This window comes from Syngnathoides biaculeatus, chromosome 3, assembly GCF_019802595.1.
Source record: "Syngnathoides biaculeatus isolate LvHL_M chromosome 3, ASM1980259v1, whole genome shotgun sequence".
Lineage (NCBI taxonomy): Eukaryota > Metazoa > Chordata > Actinopteri > Syngnathiformes > Syngnathidae > Syngnathoides > Syngnathoides biaculeatus.
The window spans coordinates 4,273,945-4,289,637 of NC_084642.1; the positions used below are offsets into that span (position 1 = coordinate 4,273,945).

A 15,693-nucleotide genomic window follows, 5' to 3' on the forward strand; every position below is an offset into this window, starting at 1 on the left:
GTGACAATATTGAAGCCTCTTTGATAAAGTCGTTTAACACTACGAAGAGAATTGTCGGAATAGATTTCATGTCGGGGCTTTCATCAGTAGCGAACATAGAGCACGACAATTAATCGTTGGCTGGATCTACACTTTCAGGACATTAGTGTCGTCTCCCCCCCCCGAGTACATACATCACTTTATTGTACATCAGTCTGTGGGTTGGACTTAAATAGCAACTGCGCTCGGAACGGATGTAAACATTCAATTCTGTCCTCCCTCGGGAGTGCTTAGGACTGCAGCGCACCGTACCTGCAGAGACGCCACCAAATTATAAGAACAGCATCGGTAGATGTCGAAAGAAGAAGACTCTGCTCTTGTGCTCACCTGACCAAGCGGTCAGCGACCTGCGTTTACAAGACGCCGCAGCGAGGACCCCTCGGTGTCCATCACGCCCGCGCAACCGGATAAATTCCCTTTCTTTCTCTCACGTTAACGTTCAACGGCGTGCAGTCCAAAGCACTTTCCCATGAAATTCTGCGCCCGGCGAAGGCGTCAGATACACACCTGGAAGCTGCGCGATCCACCGGCCGCCTCTTGTGACCGACTTGAGAGGACCGTCCTGGTTGGCCCAACATGTTAGCGGCGGGTCTGTGATTTGCTGCTTCTCTCCTGAATGGTGGCTGCGTGCGCCTACCCACTCATTTTACTCCGCCGCCCCTGCTGCCGCCGCTGCTGCTGACGTCCTCTGCTGAACACGCTGGCATCATTGATTCATTCAAAACATCCTCCTACCCACCGCTCCCGTGTGAGCCCGCAAAGGTGGAGCTCCAATTACACGCAATCGCTCAACGGGGCCGTCTCCGAGCGCTTTACCCTTTCGATGGGAGACCAGTCGACCTCGCGGAGGCCCGCAAAAAGCCAGGTTTAAGCGTAGGTACAGAGCTTTTTAGGCATAAGCCGTAATCATCTCTCTCCCCCTCTCTCTACTGCCTCCCCGTAGCCCGTATCCTATCACACCCCCCCATCTCACCGGAGCTGTGCCTCCTTAACACATCGCTTCCCTAAGCAGGACGCCCTCTCGGTTCCATTTCTCTCTGCAGTCATCCAGAAACGACGTGCGTGGTCAAGAGGAGAAGGATGGAGGAGTCGTGACGGGAAAGGATACAGAAACACTTTTGGCAGATGAAGTACACTTGCTCAAGGTTCACACTCACAAATGATCTTTTCCCATTCATCCAATTTCCAAGCCGCTTATCCTCATATGGGTCGCAGGGGTGCTGGACCCAATTAAATTAATTGGTCACCTTTCCACCAAAAAAAAAAAAAAAATGTGTATTTTAATGAAGAAAAATAGCTCTCCAATAATACAATAATAAATCGACATTAAATTACATCACTTCGATGGCATTGCGCAACTCTTCGTGGTGTGCCTGTCTTGGCCACCTGGAGCCAGTAAAAGACACACAGAAGGACAGTTGCTGGTCATTAGAATTTCTGTTAGCCCATCAGCACTGACCTACTCTTTCTTTACAGAGGATAAAGAATATGATTGAGTACTGTTAAATTGCCTTTCTACATGTTTTGCTGCACCAAATGTGCTCAAACCATTGCTTAAAGGTTTATAGCAACATGACATACTGAGTTGCGTTAATATGAAGCCAGCAGACTGGACTGAAAGCCAAAAGGTTGTTTTGTTTGACAGCAAAATTCAGCTGAGAGTGGTAATAAAAAGCTCGAAGCCCCTTTTTCGGAGGAATTGGTCATTAATTGGATTTGCTAAACTACTGCTTATCTTGAAGTGAGCTGAGGTCCCCTTCCGCCATACAGCGCTGGTATCCCAATATTCCACTGTAAGTGCAGCTTACAACGCAATGAAACTCTAAGGTCAAATGCCCGCGAGGTCACACAATTGAGGAATATAAACACAATCCATATGCATCCAAATACATGCTGTACATCAGGGGTGTCAAACTCATTTTTGTTGCAGGCCACATTGTAGTCATGATTTCCCTCAGAGGGCCGTTATGATGAAACCATAGAAATCCTAAATCGTCTCATCATATGAAATTTATGAACTAGTTTTGGACTGAAAAATCAAGCGGAATGGGTTTTTCACCCATTGTTCATGTTTGGTAACAATAAAATACTGATATCTCAACATGACCATTTATGATATGTGACGATTTTGAAATGTTGGGACATATTTTCACGAGAATCACGGATTTTGACACCGATGATTAGCCTTCGCGGCCCAGATAAAATCATGTGGCGGGCCAGATCTGGCCCCCGGGCCTTGAGTTTGACACCTGGGCTGTACATACATCATACATACTATATCACAGAAGACGTCAGCATACCTAATTCAAGCGCTGTCATTGAGCACTAAGCAGGAAGCACTCTGTACATTTTGATTTTTTTTCCGAAACAAAAGATCAAGTTGGTGACAAAGAAGAACATCGGAAAGTATAAAGAGTGTCGTTGTATGTGTCATAACTTGTGTCATACTTGGGGGTTTTTGTTGTTTCAATGGATAGGTGTCAAATTCAAAGCCCGGGAGCCGGATCCAACCTGCCATCATCATTTTAACGCACTTCACGTTTCTTCCCAAATGGATTTCTTCCTTCCATTTTGACAGAAAACCTGAAAACATTTACAGTTTACTCTTAACAGATCCTAATCTTTGTCTTAACATTAACTGCTTTTTTTGTTTTTTTTATGTACAACGCAAGTGTTTCCTTGTTACCATTTTCTATGACTTCTGATTTCTAATACATTAAATTAATTGACAAAAACGTGATCAAACTGCAAGTAATTATGATATTTACAGTCTCAATGTCTCTAAGAAGAAAACAATCCCTATGGCGTGGCCCTTGACAACGCCGCATTATTACAAACTCTTGTCAACTTATTTTTAAACTTGTATAAAAAGAATTATACAAATGTTTAAAATGTATTGCTAACAAAAAAGTTTTGTAATGGTAACAGTACGAGTGATGAGACTTCCAAATCTAAACCAAACAGAGGTTAAGCACTTCTTTGGAATGGACTGAGTACAAAGGTTCGACAGTTTTGTGTCTCTTAAAGCATTCCAGATATTGGAACAGTACCATTTTGTAACACTGCGAGATAATAACGAGGTTCAGAACCTCCGCGGCCTTGAAGGAGTGGCTAAAACGCTTTGCAGAATGTAAACGGTATGCAATAATTCATAAAAGAAAAGAAAACAGAGCCAAACAAAATATGTCAAGTGGAAAAACACCACGTACTGTAAAACAATAAAATAAGACATTTATAATGGAAATCTGCTAAGCAAAAATATGTTTGGTGGAGTTCTCAGTTATTATATCATTTTAATAGTGGAGGATTCCTCATCCATTGGGTGGACAACTGCTTTGCAGATGATACAGTCAGCCAAATGCCAAAAGGCCAAAGTCAAACTTGTATTGGTCACTAGTTGACACAAAAGCACGTCTGATAGTTAAATTGTTAAACAAAGTGTCCTGGACAACATATATGACAAAGTAATTACCATAGCCTTACACGTGATAAAGATAATATTCATGATCATTTAAATTCAGAATAGAGTTGCTCATCACGGTTTCAACAGCTAGTCGGACCTGCCTATACTGTTTTGTCATTAAAATGCGTATCCATGCATGCGCATTTTATGAGCTATCACAGCTGAAAGATGACCCACCAAAAAAATATGATGCTACCATCATATTTTAAATTTCAAAATGGTTTGCAAGATCATGAAGAATTTGAGCAACAAAACGATCAAAATCTCTAAAATGTGTTTAATCATGAATAAAGGATCCTTGCATACATTGCTAGCACGGTGTACCGTAATTACAACGTTATACAACCACAACTAAAGTATTTCAATTCATCATCTGATTACTTGCTGCATCTAATTCCAACAGTCAACAGAGTTGATATAATAACTACTTTCCATTTCGGTGAGTCATCTCCAGATCTGCGACATTGTGTTCAATCGCAATCTGCATAGTAGCGAATTCTGTTAGGTTCAGGATAATGTGAATGAAACTGGAACTAGCCACAATTCCGAGGTAAATTCGTGAATGCTGTAGCACTTCAAAAAGGTCACGACACATTTTTCATGTATTGTAATTATCGGGTTTAGCCATTCCCCCCCCCCCCCCACAAAACAAAGTGCATGAAGTTAAAAGCGAAAGCACAATTGAAGCGGATGTGACAAAAGAAAAAGAAGTAGAGCTTTGAACAAAAACATGCTACCTACCCTGAAACAACCAAGACCGCAAAAAGTCACTTCAACTCAACCAAAAGTTGTCATCATGTCCTGATGCCAGAGAAACTAACGTGCAGGTTGCGCTTGTCTTGTTTTCCCGTGGAGCTCAGTGAAGAGCAATGCCAGATGGGAATATCTCTCTCTCTCTCTCTCTCTCTCTCTCTCTCGAAGAGAGAGAGAGAGAGAGAGAGAGAGAGAGCGAGAGAGAGAGAGAGAGCGAGAGATCTGATCTCTCTCTCTATCTCTCTCTCTCTCTCTCTCTTCTCTCTCTCTCTCTCTCTCTATCTCTCTCTCTCTCTTCTCTCTCTCTCTCTCTCTCTCTCTCTCTCTCTCTCGCACTTTCACCATCTAGCCTTTAAGCCTCTCCAGGGTTGAATAAAAAAAAGAAAACAGCGTCCACTTCCTCAGTTTAAAGATAAAAGGAAGAGGAAACCACGCCGGGACGCGCCATTCCTACCGGTCGCCCAAGATGAGCAGCTTTCACCTCTGTGTAAAGCTGCTGACCTTGGTTTCCGTCTGCAACCAAAGCGTTGCGTCTGCGCCCGATCTCCCCTCATCAGATGACAACGGCGAGCACGAGAGACGGGGATGGAGGACAGACGACAGCTGAGTGGCAAATCCGCCTCTATGGTCAATAATCCACAGAGAAGACCGATAGAAAAGGGTAACAAGGAGTGGCTGAGGGTGGTTGTGCTCCATCCATCAAACCCACCACTGGGTCAATGTTCATATTTTGCAGTGACAACCACTTTCGCTGTGTTCTATTTTAAAATAGCAAAGGTCCTTTGGACCGACACAAGCGCTAAATAAAAGTATCGCAGCCTCCAACAGCAATATCCAGTGGCAAAATGCAAAAAAAGCAACTATTGGTCTGAGTTGCTCTCTGACAGATCCCATCTTCTCTAACCTACATCATCAATTACTCACACCAGTGCTGCAGTCCCTCGGAAATAACGTACACTCTGTCAGATTGCACGCTGATTGGGAAATCAAAAAAAAAAAAAAAAAATGTATGTACCTTGATTGTTTGTTGTTCGGTGACTAAGAAATGAGGCTGGCACTTGCAGGCTTTGGGAAAATTGCGTATGGATTCATTTGTGACAATTGACAAAGCGCAGCACAAATTGCACCATCTCAAGACCTTCTCTCCCCGCTCACATAAATCTCGCTGTTTGTACTCAATATCGCATTCCAGAATGATATTGAACCAAGTAATCAACATAAACAATTTTTCGCTGCTCACATCATCAATGAACATGAAATGCTACTTGAAATATGGCATTACTCACGCCACCTTTTTTACCCCAAGATCTACTTTTCAAGCAGCCGGCCTCTCGCGATCGAATGACCAATGAAATAGAATGACCGAGTCACAAAGATCTACCTACTAAAAAAATGCAAAACATATGTATTTTAAAGTATATAGAGGATTTTTTATGTGTAAATGTAGGTTTGTGTGCTTTCCACAAAGCCAATATTGCACAACACAACATAATTAACTTGAAACATTTTTGGTAACTATCTGAGTTCACGTTGAAAATCACTAAATACCGTACGAATGAAAATGCACACTCTGTGGATTCACTCACACTCACAATCTCCGAAGACCTTCCACACACCAGCCATGGCTTCACAGCGCCGTGTAACTGTAGTCCTTTACAGCTGCAGAGATTTTATTGACGAAAATATTTCCGCCTTATTTTTAAAAGATCGGATCAACGGGTCAGCTATGCCTCTTTTGCGGCCAATTTGAATTTTAGTTTGTTCACTTTTCTCATTCTCAGCTTGCTTTTCGGCGGAACGTTGGTGTCGTATTTTCCACAAACGGTTCGAAAATGCCGCTACACATTTCACTCCACTGGCAGGTGAGGCAAACGCACTTCGAAAATGACATCGGGAAAAATAAGTCCGCCTCACATTCCGTATGAAAGTGGTACATTTTTGTTTTCTTCTTCTCATGTTTGATGAGATTTATAAAGCGGGGGCTTAAAATAGAGGGGGGGGGGACTCGCCGACTAGCTTGTTTTGCTGTATTAAGTGTCTTTGTTTACACATGCGCGGTGAGCTAAAGGTCAGAAAAATACGGCTGTCTTTTTTTTTTTTTTTTTTTGCAGCACACCGTTGCGATCGGCCCAAACTGCCTCATCGATCGCGATCGACGCAGTGACCACCCCTGACATACATTATATCTTGGATAGAGATCGCAAATTTTTATTAATCTATCAAGTCCTGACAACGGATTTTCTTTTTAGTAAGATCATTACCTGAAACTGCGTGAACAAATTTGTTCCTTATTAGCTCTTTAAGAGAGCTTTGAGGAGCCATCCACTTCAGAACCCATTTCAAAATAGATGTCACACATCGAGCTTCAACATCAAGAAGCCCAACAAAATTCTGTTGGTATTTGTTTGACTAAACAATCCATTTTATTTGAATGTATGATATTTGAATGTATTTATTCCAAACTCTGAAGTATATTGAGGTAACAGCCAGGCACAAGCAGTTTCATAATACTGAGTAACCAACTAAACTCACCGGTAACTATTCCAGTCAATAAATGTCATAAAAATTTCACGTTTGTCTTTTATTGACTGCAAACTGAATCAAGACTGCCTCTGCTGGATGCAGCCAACGACTGCACGCCGTGTTTCCTCAGTTGGGTCAAGATCTGATGAAACGGCAATCAATTCTACATGCTCGACCAGGTGCTACTGTAAAATTAATAGAAGTCACATGCTGGACCCTGCCAGAGAAACAGAACTTTTCTATTTATTCCAACGCCAAAACCTTCACGCTCGCTCGGTGCTATTAAATAATACCGCGAGATACCATCAAAGGAACGCTCCTTTGACGCTGCTAACTCATCGCTGCTGTTCTCACGTGTGAGGTGAGACGAGAAGAGAGTGCGCCTCCTCTCTCTGCAGTGGCTCCAGTCCTCACTGGGCTCTGACAGAATGCGGCAACTTTCATCTGAATTCAATCAGAGGCTACTTGCACACACACACACACACACACACACACAAACGGCAGCTGGTAACGCTCACAACTTCCTTTTTGCTTGTCCGTAGACAAGAATGTAGTTAAACACGGTGTGGGGTGGATGGACCGATAGATAAACGGGACTATATAGCGGCGTAAACGTGAAAGAGGAGGAATTACATTCCCCATCAGGCAATTCGGTGATTGTGAATCCTGATATCTGGACAGGCGGAATGAATGTATTTTGTAGCCTTACTGTACGTGATTAATAACTCGTGCGTCAGTGCCTGCGCCCGCTAATCAAGAGGAACTGTAGCGCGTTTCAGGAAACCTTGCCTCGGTTTCCGTGCGTTGCAAAAAAAAAAAAAAAAAAAAAAAACAGATGTTGGAAGCACGAAAACACCTTGCAAACGTCTTCACCTTTAAATGCGTTTCACCTACAGAACACGCGGTGCCACGGAGGGAATTCGGAAAGCGGTGCGTCGACTTTCGAGGTTCAAATGAGGAAGCAGCAGCTTAATGGGCCTGTCAGAAACGGCTCAGCTGATCATCCATTTTCCTTCTTGGCTCGCGACTTCAAGTGCAATTTAACTGCATGGGCAAAAGGCCTCACTGCAGAAAATGTGAACAAAGACTTTCGATTTCTCATACGGAGACGCATTTACCGATAGACCGCCACATGGTTTTATTTCGTGAAGCCACACGACTTTCCTGGGATTCTCTCCCAATTTCTAAGATCACCAACCAAATTGCCCGTATCAATAATTTGCAATTTTTAATGAAACATGACAAGATGGTCAGCTGTTGCTGCACATTTTTCTTCGATTTATCGAGCCATACTACAGTATATTACGCTAATCTGAAATGAATCTGAAAAATAGACATTTGAAGACAAATTAAATTTCATTTCGCTGTGCTGGCTTAACGTCAACAGCAGGTGCCTTGCGCCGCAGAGTGAGTTTATTACACTTCTCCGGTCGCCTGCAGTGGGATCGATCTGATTGATATTCAGTAATTGTGCTCTATATATTTCTTTCCTAGGCACTCGACAATTATCTTGAATGGGAGGTCTTTCACATTTATGGTCGGCTGTGCACTCAAATCTAATAGGTCAGCCTCACCGAGGATAACCAGAGGAATTTCAGATCCAATATCCCCAAATTACACAATTTGGCATGACTCCGATGGAGAGAATGAACCCTGACAAGGCAGTCGAGTTTCTCTGTTTGAAATCTTTTCCAGAATTTCTTCCTGCCTGATCCCAAAAGGAATTTCAGTTGAGAGAAGAGTCGAAAAAGGGGAAATCAAAACCTGACAGGTTTTGCTCTCAAAGCAGACTTGAACAACTCGCTTTTAACTTTTGACTTCTTCAGTGGTCAAACGGTTCTTTGCCTCATGTGCCTAGAAAACAGATTTAAAAAAAAAAGAAAAAAAAAAAGGTCCAACAAAAAAAAAAGGATGCTTCATAAGGGGTTTCAACTGACTGAATTTTTCATTACGTGATTTCCAGAGTAGAATTTTGAAAATGCCATAATTTCGCAATCCTGACTGAGAGAGTTGCATTGATTTGGGACTTTATCGGAAGAAATACAAAGGTTGTTTGATGCATATTTGTGGAAGTACCCATTCTGAGCGGAGTGATTGGAATAGATAGAATGCCGGGTTTGCAAGCGCGGAAAGCTTCATTAAATGGGGATTAAGAGAAACGCCCTCAGGGATGCTACTGAGAGAAAATAAAATATTGATACAGCAATCGCATTTGATGAGGTTGAGACGCAAGCGTGGGTAGCTTCAGCTTTTCATTGTGGCTAACAAACACTTCCTTCTGCACTCATTCCACAAAAAAAAGAACTGCAAGAACTGCAACTTTGTGTCATTTTGAATCAAACAGACCCAATTGCCCAACTTGAAGTGCTTAAACTCCATCCGAGTCGACTGATCGACATGGTTTTGATTATTTTTGATTCGATGATTCAAGTGACAGCTCTCACTTTCAAGTGACACCTGACCAGATTAACAATTTCCATCACATTTGAGAGCATAGAAAAGATATACGGTAATTCCCGGCCTACAGAGCGCACCTGGTTATAAGCATCACCCAGTACATTTGTAAAGGAAATACTATTTGGTACATACATAGGCCGCGGCTGTGTAAAAGCCGCAAGTGCTCACATTGAAATTGATATTTACAATGAAAGACCGCACACAGAAAGTTTAACACGAGCACGGCCATGCTAACGGTAGCGCCGCAGCGCTAACAGGGCCGGTTATAAAAAAGAACATACTGGTAAAAATCACTGAGACAAGGCAGTTACACAGCAGCAACACGCGAGCACAGCGCTAACAGGGCCGGACCGGTAAAAGTCACTTCCTGGGCACATATATCCGGTCTCACTCTTACCTTTTCCGCTCGAGTGCCCCCTTGTGGCCGTTAGAAAAAAATGCACAAATTAGCCGCATCGCCACATAAACCGCAGGGTTGAAAGCGTGTGAAAAAAGTTGCGGCTTATTGGGCGGAATTTACGGTAATTGTTAGTGTTCTGCACTGTTTTGCTTTCCAGTTCCTTGATTTTAGAATCTACAATCCGATAAACTGACTTTTTGTATCATTATCATATCATCCATTAGGGCGGAAATGGGAGTCATTTATACTGCACTTCCTCAAAGATTTGACAGAAGTCTGGTCTGACTGTCGGAGATAATGATAAACGAGATTCATTTATATGGCGACTCACTCGCTCCCTTTCAAGGTGCGATTTTCCAATGTCACCTCAGTCAGCCGTTCTCGTAATGATGATGAGGATGTGCGCTCCCACGGCTTCATTCACAACCTGACGACAAATAGAACGACTGCGGGTTCAGGTACTTTGCTCAAGGATACTTCCACGAGGCTGCGGAGAAAAATCACCCTGGTTAATCTGTTTCCATTGTCAGACGGGCGTTTACCATATTCCGTTTAGATAGATAGAGAGATAGCAATATCGAAGGGAACAATTCATCGCTAGGATTTGAAATATTGTATGCAAGTATGCTATGCGACACCAGTCTTGGAACTTTCCTGACACACTTTGCACACGAAATACTGGTAACCATGAGGATGATTCTTGACGAAAACGGTACGGAATATTCCCCGCAATCTTTGCCGCTATTAACCACTAACCTGTCTCATCAAATACATATTACAAGAGCAAAGCAGTATAAATGCACCACGGCTACATATTCCCTCATAAACTTTAATTGGCTAAGTGCAGCAGTTCCCTTAATCAGGTGACACAGACGTCTAATTAGCCGGGAGTCACATGGGACAAATGGAGAAACCTGGCATCGCTCGCCGTTACAATTCATCAAGGTGAATATCGGTTCAAGTGTAGATGCACTGTACTCTCTCGACACGAGAGAATAATAAGCGGCCGCATCAACAGAACATTTCCCCCGAAAAAGTGTTGTGAGGAAAAGGTCAGCTTACACTTGTCGTCGTTTCTCGAAGGAACTGCTGGTAAGTGTCAAGATCAAATAAACGCCGATAGGTCCATTTTTCACATCTACGCCCTCCAATCTATACTAAGGTTGTAATGTCTTTAATGTCATTCATTTTCTGAGCTGCTTATCCTCATGAGGGAGTGCTCGAGCCAATCCCAGCTGTCATCGGCCAGGAGGCGGGGTACACCCTGAAATGGTTGCCAGCCAATCGCAGGGCACACAGAGACAGACAACTGTCGCGTAATCACACCTAGGGGCAATTTGGAGTTTCCAATTAATATTATTTACCATATTTCCCACACTATAAGGCGCACCCCCAACGAATGGCCTATTTGAAAACTTTTTCATATATAAGGCGCACCGCATTATAAGGCGCATAGAATAGACACTACAGTAGAGGGTGTGGTTACGTTATGCGTCCATTAGATGGAGCTGCACCAAAGGCTCAATATTGATCCATATATAAGGCGCACCCCCAACAAATGGCCTATTTCAAAAATTTTCCATATATAAGGCGCACCGCATTATAAGGCGCATAGAATAGACGCCACAGTAGAGGCTGTGGTTACGATATCCGTCCATTAGATGGAGCTGCACCAAAGGCTCAATATTGATCCATATATAAGGCGCACCAGATTATAAGGCGCACCGTCGGCCTTTGACAAAATTAAAGTCTTTTGGGTGCGCCTTATAGTACGGAAAATACGGTAATGATATTAATAGCATCATTTTTTTACTTTGTTTAGCAGATATGACAGAATTATCAGGATCATATTTACAGTATATCAACGGTATTTGAGACAGAATGAGGCTGAGACCATCTGGATGATTTTTGGGATTCATTCTGTTCATAATTGCGCAAACAAACCTCACCAGCAGAGAAATTGCACCAGAGTTTGTTTTAACCAAGCGACGGTAACCCCGTCAAGTGTAAACACAGCCCGGCTCTAACGTGTATTAATGAGGGGCAACATTTTATCGGCGATTTTTGGACTGTAACAATTTCCTCAGTTGGGGAGAGAGCCCTCGACTTTGCGGTGGATTCAAGTTCCAGGCGTATCCCCGAGTCACAACCTTTGAATAGTGCCGAAAAGAAAGAGAGTGCTGGTCAGCGGCATGTTAAAGTAGTCACGGGCCCCTGGGATTCTTTTGTGCACCCCCCCCCCCCCAGACACTTTTATTTTTTGGGGGTTGGGGGGGGTCATCATGTAATTTATTGCTATGAGTAAAACGTGCAAAGAAATGTAGCTAACCCAAACGCAGGCTTCTGGGACTTGCTTGCGCGCATGGAATATTTCATGTAAGCTTTTGAATGCGTTCACAGTGAGTAGATCTGTCAGATGATCAAAAACACTTCATTAATAGCAAGAATTACTCGAGCTAAATTACAACATTCAACTTGCTCAGTTGTGCATGATTTGGAATATTTTTTTTTAAATACATTAAAATCCTTTGCGAGTACAACATATTAAAAAAAAAAAAAAAAGCATTTCATATCTATTTAGTGTGATCCTGCCTCCTGTAGGGTTAATAATACATGATTTGAAAGTGACTTGAAATAAAAGTACGCCAAGGCATATGTGGCCTTTGTCGCAGCTTTAAAAAGAAAACGTGTTTCATTTGAAAACGTTAAAAAGGTCATTCGAGTGTCTCAATGATGTAGTCGTGAGGTCACGGCTAACTTGGCTGAAGTATTTGCCACGGCTGCAGCTCACCATGACTACGGATTAGTAGCCGTTTAATTCAGGCCAATGTCTCATCCAGAAGCAGACACACTGGTCATGCTGGCGATACTTTTATTCAATAAGTAAACGTACATATTTCATCTGCACGTTACATGAACAGGAAAAAGAAGAAAAATGGGATGTTTTGGAGAAATATGAAAGTATGTGCATGGACGCAGATGTTAAATGCTGATCTAGTTACAGATAGTTTCGGATGACAGTACCAGATGATTATCAAAAAAAAAAAAAGTTGTTGATAAACCGACCGCTCATCCTCTTTTTAATCACCTGAAAAGATGCTACATGCAAACATGGTGAAGCAGCATTTAGCTATTATGCTGCACACAAATGGAAAAAGTTGCCAACGGAGGTGAGGGTCAGCGCCAAGTGTGAATGTTTTTAAATCAAGGTTGAAAACTCGATATCCACTTTTTGATCACATTACTTGCACTGTATGCAGTTTAAACTGTCATTTTTTATAGGGTTAGTTTTTATTGTTTTTATCCCATTTTAAATATTTATCTCTTTGTTTTCAAAGGCCTTAAATCATGTAAAGCACATTTAGTTACCTCGTGTATGAAATGAGCTATACAAAGAAATTTGCTTTGCAACATTAATTTGAAATACTGGAAGTTTTACTTTGAAATTGAGTCCACCCACCTGAATCTTTCTGAATGAACCCGAAACACTCAATACGAGAAACGAAGAAGCCCCCAAACTGGCAAAATTAGGAAAAGATTTTAATTTCTGAGATCTTGAAATTGCGTATATCATGATTGACCACACCCGTACATTTTTCAAATGTGAGTAACTGCAATTGAAAACGTACTGTAATTCAAAGGTAAAAGTATGCACTCTACATGAAAAGTACTATTTTCATCCATACATACATTTTCTTTGCTGCTTATCCTCACAAGGGTCACGGGGCATCTTGGAGCCTATCCCAGCCGTCAACGGGCAGGAGGCGGGGTACACCCCACACTTACAATCACACCTTGGGGCAATTTGGAGTGTCCAATTAATGTTGCATGTTTTTGGGATGTGGGAGGAAACCGGAGCGCCCACCCGGAAAAAACCGACTCAGGCACACGGAGAACACGCAAACTCCACACAGGCGGGGCCGGGATCGAACCCGTGTCCTCGGAACTGTGAGGGCAACGCTCTACCAGCTGAACCACTGTGCCGCCCACTTATTATTAATTTTATGATCATCGTCATTTCATTATGCCGAAACTTGAAGCCATGAAAACTGCACTAGAAGGTGCAAGTGACAAAATGGATGCAGAAACAGTCGGACGACGTGCAATTGTAAATCCAGCCCAAGAAACAAGCAGGAAAGGGAGCAGAAGGGGACGCTTACACAAATTCATCCGGGCAGTCTGCGGCCAACTACAGCAAAAGGTTTAAGATGCCGTTCATTCATCTGTGCCGTCTTTTTGCAGGGCCAAAGGGAAAAAAAATAAATATATATATATATCATACACAATAGCCGAAATGTCTTCACAACAACAAATTCAATTGTCGTCGAGCAATTCCATATTTATCATATCTTGGAATGCGTACATAGTGAACTTCATATCGGCAGAGCGCAAACAATCCATCAGCCGGGGACAAGCAGACGGACCGCAGCTAAATTCGTATAAAACTGTTTGGGTCACGACAAGATTAAGGGTGATGCAACAAACTCACCTTGAACAAGTCGTTTTCAAATCCACTGCCTTGTAAAACGAGTCAGATTAGGAGCGACCTGTCTTGTGCGTCCAATACTTTATAGATGTGCCGTCGCAGAACCTCACGGTCAACATCACCAAAGTTGACGAGCGCACCGAGATCAAACTCATTTTGGCTGCAGGCCGCATTGTCGGTTCGCTTTCCATCGGAGGGCCTGCACGGCTGCGGCACCACATAAATAAATATACGCAACAAACGCGTGGATGACTACTTTTCAAAATCAGATGTCCACTCACCTCTGACTGATTTAAGAGTTTATTCAAATAATCCATCCATCCATCCATCCATCCATGTTCTTTGCCGCTTATCCTCACGAGGGTCGCGGGATTGCTGGAGCCTATCCCAGCTGTCAATGGGCAGGAAGCGGGATACACTCTCAACTGGTTGCCAGCCAATCACAGACCACTATTATTAACTTCCCATCCATCCATCCATCCATCAATTTTCTTATCCGCTTATCCTCACAAGGGTAGTAGGGAGTGATGGAGCCTATCCCAGCTGCCAATGGCCAGGAACAACACCCTGAACTGGTTGCCGGCCAATCGCAGAACACTATTAACTTTGTATTTTTTTTATTAAATATGACGATTTAGGGGCGGCACGGTGGTTCCGCTGGTAAAGCCTTGGCCTCACAGTTCTGAGGACCCGGGTTCCATCCCGCCCCCTCCTGTGTGGAGTTTGCAAGTTCTCCCCGTGCCTGAGTGGGTTTTCTCCGGGTGGGCACTCGGGTTTCCTCCCACATCCCAAAAACATGCAACATTAATTGGACACTTTAAATTGCCCCGAGGTGTGATTGTGAGTGTAGGGTGTACCCCGCCTACTGCCCATTGACAGCTGGTAGGCTCCAGCATTCCCTGCGACCCTTGTGAGGATAAGTGGCACAGAAAATGAATGACTATTTACGCGGCACGGTGGAGCAGCTGGAAAGCTTTGGCTTCACAGTTCTGAGGTCTCGGGTTCAATCCCAGACTCAACTGTGTGGAGTTTGCATGTTCTCCCCGTGCCTGCGTGGCTTTTCTCCGGGCACTGCAGTTTCCTCCCACATCCCAAAAACATGCAACATTAACTGGACACTCTAAATTGCCCGTAGGTGTGATTGTGACTGCAGCCGTTTGTCTCCGTGTACCATGGGATTGGCTGGCAACCAGTTCAGGGTGTAACCCGCCCTCCCGCCCGACGAAAGCTGGGATAGGTTCTAGCACTCTGGGAACACTCGTGAGGATAAGCGGTTAAGAAAATGGATGGATGGATGGATGGATGGATATGACTATTTAGAAAATGTTGGTACACATTTCAGCAAGAATCACATTAGTTGATGCACATAATTTCCTTTCAGGGTCACAAAAAAAACGATGTGATGTGCCAGATCTGGCCCCCAGGCCTTGAGTTTGACACCTGTGGCCTAGCTGCAGTGTTGGGAAATAACACTTACGAAGACTTTGTTACTGTTCCAAGTAGATTTTTCAGTCTGTGGTATTTATTTTTCTGAGGAATATTTATTGACTCCCAACATTTAAACAGGTATCT

General features: G+C 43.1%; 1 protein-coding gene across 15 annotated transcripts in view; it reads right to left on the bottom strand.

The window, feature by feature from the left end:
• The window catches only part of plekha7b (pleckstrin homology domain containing, family A member 7b), a 93,118-nt gene that overhangs the window by 72,459 nt on the left and 4,966 nt on the right, over window positions 1–15,693 (bottom strand). Inside the window, exons 1-3 of one of the 15 annotated variants that reach the window (XM_061813770.1) lie at window positions 4,244–4,379; window positions 2,488–2,622; window positions 547–727 (exon numbers count right to left, since the gene is read on the bottom strand). The exons of 11 other annotated variants lie outside the window; for them this stretch is intronic. In XM_061813770.1, coding sequence (XP_061669754.1) covers window positions 547–617 — 71 coding nt within the window. In that variant the 5' untranslated portion in view covers window positions 618–727; window positions 2,488–2,622; window positions 4,244–4,379. Of the gene's footprint in view, window positions 1–546; window positions 731–2,487; window positions 2,623–4,243; window positions 4,383–15,693 lie in introns of those variants that run through there. 3 more of the 15 variants (XM_061813771.1, XM_061813776.1, XM_061813775.1) reach the window with 3 other exon arrangements.